Consider the following 5,722-nt stretch of genomic DNA (forward strand, 5'->3'; position numbering starts at 1 on the left):
TCAGTTAGGCACTGGGCCTAAACCACGACACATATTAAGGGGTCACTTGTGTTGGCAAGAGGCTGCCTTTTCTGACATAACTCTTGGTGTCAGCATTCTGGGCTTAAGTTTAGGTTAGCAACATGATAACAAAATGAAGTACACAACCTTGATGAGAATAAAATTCTACATTGCATAAATACCAGACCAGCCAAGAAATATGCAAAGCAAGTCATGTAGCACAAGCAGGTCTGCTATTTGTAAAATAGTAAGAATAAAACTTAGAAAGAAAAGTGGTTTCAGGTGTTTAACTTACAGTATTCTTCAATAACCTCTGAAACAAATCTTAACTATAGATTTTCTTCCATAAATTTCTTGTACTTATCCTCTAGGGGTACAAGATGGCAGATATTAAACATAGGTATTAAAATTAATTTGTGTGTTTATGATCCAAATATTACCACATAAGTTTTTGTTAATGATCAGCTGGTAATTCTTGGCCATGTTTGCTAATGATAATTTTCATAGTGCAATTATGTTCTAATTATGTATAAGTCCACAACGAGAACATCTGTGTGTTTTTTCCTTACCAGGTACAAGTACTTTGAGATGACTGTCTAGCACAGGATGTTGTGGTGCACTTACACTGCACCCCACAGAATTCCCTAGAGATATCTGACATGCCTTTGCTTGTACTTCTGGCATACAAATGTCAGTCTTACTCCTACTTAAACCTTGTGGTGATTTCAGTTTTCATAAGCAATCTTTGGATAATGCACGTTTGCATTGATTATGCGCTTAAAAATGAAGTAGTAAGATTTACTCTGTTAAGCGCATTGCATCTCCACTTGACCATAGCCTGAATGTCTATGAAAGCAGAATTTGGCTTTTAAAATCTTTTTAAGAAACGCTCTTCTAATTCCTGTTTGTACTTTAAGGGCTACTGCAGACAAAGCAAGTAAGCTGGAATCAACTGTGGAAGTGTATCGTAAAAAGCTGCAGGATCTGAATGACTTCCGCAGACAAGTCAAATCTCTGCAGGAAACCAACATGATGTATATGCACAATACAGTCAGCCTGGAGGATGAGCTGAAAAAAGCCAATGCAGCACGTGCCCAGCTAGAAACCTACAAAAGGCAGGTAAGGCTGCATCTATACTTAAGGTGTTACTTTTTCCTCAGATAGTCGTCTTAAAGTGGCTTAATTAAAATAGCATATAGGTGTGTTTCAATGAAAAGAAAAAAAATGAACAGCCTAATTTAACAGCCCATGGAGTTAACCTGTATTATCCCTTCAGAATTTCTTATTTGTGAAAGCTCCTTTGTACTCTGCCATTCACTTTCTGGTTTTCCCTGTTTAGTAAAGTAGCAAGCTTAACTGTAGTTGCCGTCTGAATTGATTGATTGCCCGTGGTTTGCAGTCTTTTCTTCTTCACTTTAACTGAGGTAGTTTGTGTGCCTGGTAGAGGTTGTTCAACTATTGCTGAGATCACTTGTATGTAATATTCTTAACTTTTCTTCACAGAAGTTTATTTTAAACTGTGGAAGTTTTATTTCAATTTCACTTATTTCAGTAGTAATTAAGAGATACAGGAGTTAAATACGGGGGGGGGGGGGGAACCAAAACCAGCAAAAAAACCCTCAACAATGAAAGACAAAGACCCACCAAAACCCAAGCACACACTTCCCCCATCCCGTCTCTCCTCTTCCAGGCATGGAGGACCAGCTCTTTATTTTGGCTGAACTTGGTGGGAGTGGCGGTTTTAATGTAGTCTTTAAAGATTGCATTTTGCAGTGTTCATGTGCTGAATATAGTCTGTCTCTCTCTTCTATTTTTTTATTAAATAAAAAGGTCCAGGAGCTTCATAGCAAACTGTCTGAAGAATCAAAAAGAGCCGATAAGGTCGCATTTGAAATGAAGCGACTGGAAGAAAAACATGAAGCTTTAGTCAAAGAAAAAGAGGTAAGTCACTTGAATGAGAGTTTATTTGAACACCTAATAGGTCTCTCAGGCACTCTGCTTGAGGAAAACCTTCCCACAAGTTACAGTTTTTACCATAAAAATGAAGTATATTGCCTCATGTATATAAAACATAAAATACGTCTTAAAACTTTTGTGTCAGTTTTATTCCTAATTAACGTTATTTGGTCTTAGTGGTGCATTATGAATTAATTGCATCTGAAATATATCTCCTTAGAGACTGATAGTACAGTGTGATGCATTAAAAGAGACAAATGAAGAGCTCCGGTATTCACAGATGCAGCAGGATCACTTGAGTCAAACGGGTACTGCTTTATCTTCAGAGGCTTTTTTACGTATGTTGGTGATTTCTTTTAAGTTTCTTGACTTAAACATCCCATGCAATTTCAGGTGCATCTCGTGTTAAAAGCCATGAGAATCTTGCTGCTGAAATTTTGCCAGTGGAATATAGGTAAGAAAAAAAGATTGAGGTTCTTTTGAGATTTTCATGGGTAGAACATAATACTGTCTCTGTTAAAGGTCAGTATTTTTGGCTACCTGACTCCATACCCCTTCTTGCTTTCCCTCCATGGTATTTGTCTGGGCCCCCATGTAGCTGTTAAGAATTATTTCCCCATACTATAATTATCGTCTGTTTTTTTTCTTAAAAGCGTATCAGACTGCTTATATGACGTTTGTCTTGAAACATCCTCTTTAAGGAGTGAAACGATTCTTATTTTGCTATTGGCAGACAGAATAAATAAATAATACGTAGCAACTAAAACAGAACAGCTAAAGGCTGGCTAATTGTTGTGGTTTAGGGCTGGGCCAGCCACTAAATCCTGGACAGATGCTCTCTATTAACCCCTCTCCCCTCCCCAGAAGGGAAGAGAAAAGAGAAGAAGGGAGAGAGACTTTACGGGTTGGAAAATAAACTAACAGATTTAATGAAACAATAACACTAATACTACAGGATAATATTGTAAATAGGAAAATAGTGAAATATATATACAAATATATACAAAACCAGTATGAAATCCTCCCCCCACCCTCCCCCAATGACGAATACGTCACCAGAGGCTCTGCAGAGCCGGGCACTGGAAAAGTCCCAGACCAAACTCAGCAGCAGTGGGAGCTGATGCAGGACACACAAATCAGGATCAGTGGCAGACGAACCAGCAGGGTCTGCTCAGGCCTTGGCCTCTGCAGGATCGAGACGGACAGAAGGGTCTGAGATGGGAGAGCTCCAAGATGGAAGAAACGAGACCCTCATGATCTCTCGGTTTTTATACTGAGTATGACATATGTGGGATGGAATACCTGGTTGGTCAGTTTTGTGTCCGCTTCCCCCACCGTAGGCACAGACACAGCACCCATGATGAGACAACTGACCTTGAGCTTATCTTCTAGCAGCGCTGTTTGGGAAAAACATGCTGCCGGTTTTCGGCAAGTTCAATCACTTAAAAGAGACTGAGCTGAAAAGTAAAATCACTAAATAGAAAATTAGTTCTATTGAGCTCAAACCAGGACACTAATATTAAAGTCTGGCAAAGTAAAACATAAAGGCACAATTAAATCTGCATTTGGAATGACTTAATGTGAAACTTCGTTGATATGTCTTAAAAAAACCAAACTATTGTGATGTTTGAAAATTGTAACTTACCTTTTAATTTAAAAATTACATTATTACCTCTGTTATATCCTTAAGCAGAATTTAGTTTGCTCATTTTAACATTGGAGGACCAAACAGGGCTATTACCTTTTACTCTTAGTCACCTTTTTCTTAATTAACAGTGACTCTTTTTTGTTGTTTTTGATTTAGAGAGATGTTTATTCGACTGCAGCATGAAAATAAGATGCTTCTATTGCAACAGGAAGGATCAGAAAACGAACGTATTACAGAGCTCCAGGAACAGCTGGAACAAAAACATTGGACAGTGAATGAACTGGAAACTGAGAAAAGGTGAGGGGTGAAACAGCATCTTAAAATATAGCAAGAAGTGATTTCTGGACCTTCAGAGGGTCTTTGTGGCTTGCATCTGTAGCGTAGCACTGTGAGGGAAGCCAATTATCCTTCTTTCACCAGCGGGTCTTTCATTATAAGATGTGTAATAAAGCTGCTCTGTGTGTGTCAGTAGAATTTCATGTTAAACTAAAAGCATTTGAAAACAGTTTCTTTGTGGCTTAAATCCTGCTAGGTAAACCCTCTGAAAAATTATCATCCAGGCATGACAGAAAAATCTTGTTTGTCTGTTGTGATCTATTTAGATGGATAATAACTGTGTTTTCTTCCAAAAAGGCTGAATGAGGAGCGTATTGGTGAGTTACAGCAGCAGATTGAAGATCTGCAAAAGACTTTACAGGAGCAGGGATCCAAGACTGAAGGAGTAAGTGAAAGTTCAGGCTTCTTGACCTTGAAAACATCTTGCCAGATTGTTCAGAATCCTTCAGTGTAACATCACGTCTTTTGTTTAGATGAGCCTCAGTGTGTCTGGTACTGATAACTGCTGAGAAGGCAGGATCCTGGTTTGGTGCTTGGGTTTTTTTAAGTTAGTTTGAAGTGTGCTAGTATATGCAAGATATAGAGTAAGCAAGCTCAGAAGCCCCTTTGGGTCACCCAGTCCCCTCCACAACCCCAACAAACCTACACCTTTCAGAAGATCTTGTCTGAGGCTGTTCAGTGTACTCCAAAAACTCCCTCCTGCCTGGAAACAACTTCTCCAGTTTAGGTAACACAGACTTAGCTCCACTGCATTCAGAGCAGATGAGTTTAGTCTCTGTATAGTATGAGAATCCACAAGACCCTCACACCAACTGCATTTCAGTTGAAAAGCTCATGTTTTTGCCATCCTTTCTCCCTCTTTAAGGACCTGTAACTCCTCTACCTTTTCCTTTTTAAAATCTAGTTTTATGATTGTGTGGTGGTATAATGAGAAGGATAACTTTGAAGGGAAAAAAGATGCTGGAATTGGTATTGGTGTGATGCAACAAGTATGAAAGTATAGACATGCATGAAAAATGCAGTTTTCTTAGTACTTATTTGGTTTTACTTATTTAGGTGTGCTAGGTATTCTTGGCTGATTTGTAAGAGCACTTTAATATTGCACGGTATGAAATACTGTGAAATATAACTGAATTTCAACTCTTTCTTTTCACAGTCTAGCAACCTGAAGCAGAAGTTGGCAGCACATATGTAAGTAAGCCACATGCATCCACAGTAGCTTATTTATGCTAAATGATTTGACTGTTGTAGCACTGAAAGTGCCTAAGTCTTTGTAGGGCTGTCTTGTTTTTCTAAGCCGTTGATTTAAGAATCATTCATGTAATGAGTTAAGCATTACCATTCAAGTTTAGTCAATTCTGAACATGATAATCTTGTGATAGTAGAATCCACTTCACTGTCTCTTTATCACCCATAGCATTTTAACTGTTTTTAGTCTACAACAGACTGTTAAAACAGTTACTGCACTGAAAACAAATTTCATTCTTAAATACTTCCATCCTTTCAGCAGATGTAGTTCCTCCTAAGGAGATGCTGGAGGTTTTCTTTTTTCTGTTTATTTCTAGTTTTAGGTAAATGAGACTCAATTCAGAAGTCACAACTTCTATGGTTCTTCAAAAATACATAGTAATATTTCTATTTAAACTCAAAAGAATTGCCAGAGTTAAACATAGTTGTTTAAACACTTCCACCATACAGTTGTTTTTGCTTTCAGCTCTTAATAACTGTGCGTGGAATTATTTGTGAGCTTAATCCTTAGTCCAGCCTTTTATTTGTAGGGAA

At 38.1% G+C, this 5,722-nt stretch overlaps 1 protein-coding gene across 1 annotated transcript in view; it reads left to right on the forward strand.

Annotated features, from left to right (window-relative positions):
* Nucleotides 1–917: 917 nt before the first annotated feature.
* The window catches only part of LOC104537152 (protein Hook homolog 1), a gene marked incomplete at its 5' end in the record, with an annotated part of 8,204 nt that continues 3,399 nt past the window's right edge, over nucleotides 918–5,722 (forward strand). The window contains 8 exons of the mRNA XM_010179954.1: nucleotides 918–1,119; nucleotides 1,831–1,941; nucleotides 2,177–2,264; nucleotides 2,350–2,410; nucleotides 3,761–3,901; nucleotides 4,238–4,325; nucleotides 5,097–5,131; nucleotides 5,719–5,722. The exon at nucleotides 5,719–5,722 is cut by the window's right edge and continues 103 nt beyond it. Of these exons, the coding sequence (XP_010178256.1) occupies nucleotides 918–1,119; nucleotides 1,831–1,941; nucleotides 2,177–2,264; nucleotides 2,350–2,410; nucleotides 3,761–3,901; nucleotides 4,238–4,325; nucleotides 5,097–5,131; nucleotides 5,719–5,722 (730 nt within the window). The remainder of the gene's footprint in view (nucleotides 1,120–1,830; nucleotides 1,942–2,176; nucleotides 2,265–2,349; nucleotides 2,411–3,760; nucleotides 3,902–4,237; nucleotides 4,326–5,096; nucleotides 5,132–5,718) is intronic.

This window comes from Mesitornis unicolor, unplaced genomic scaffold (genome assembly GCF_000695765.1).
Source record: "Mesitornis unicolor isolate BGI_N332 unplaced genomic scaffold, ASM69576v1 scaffold8972, whole genome shotgun sequence".
Lineage (NCBI taxonomy): Eukaryota > Metazoa > Chordata > Aves > Mesitornithiformes > Mesitornithidae > Mesitornis > Mesitornis unicolor.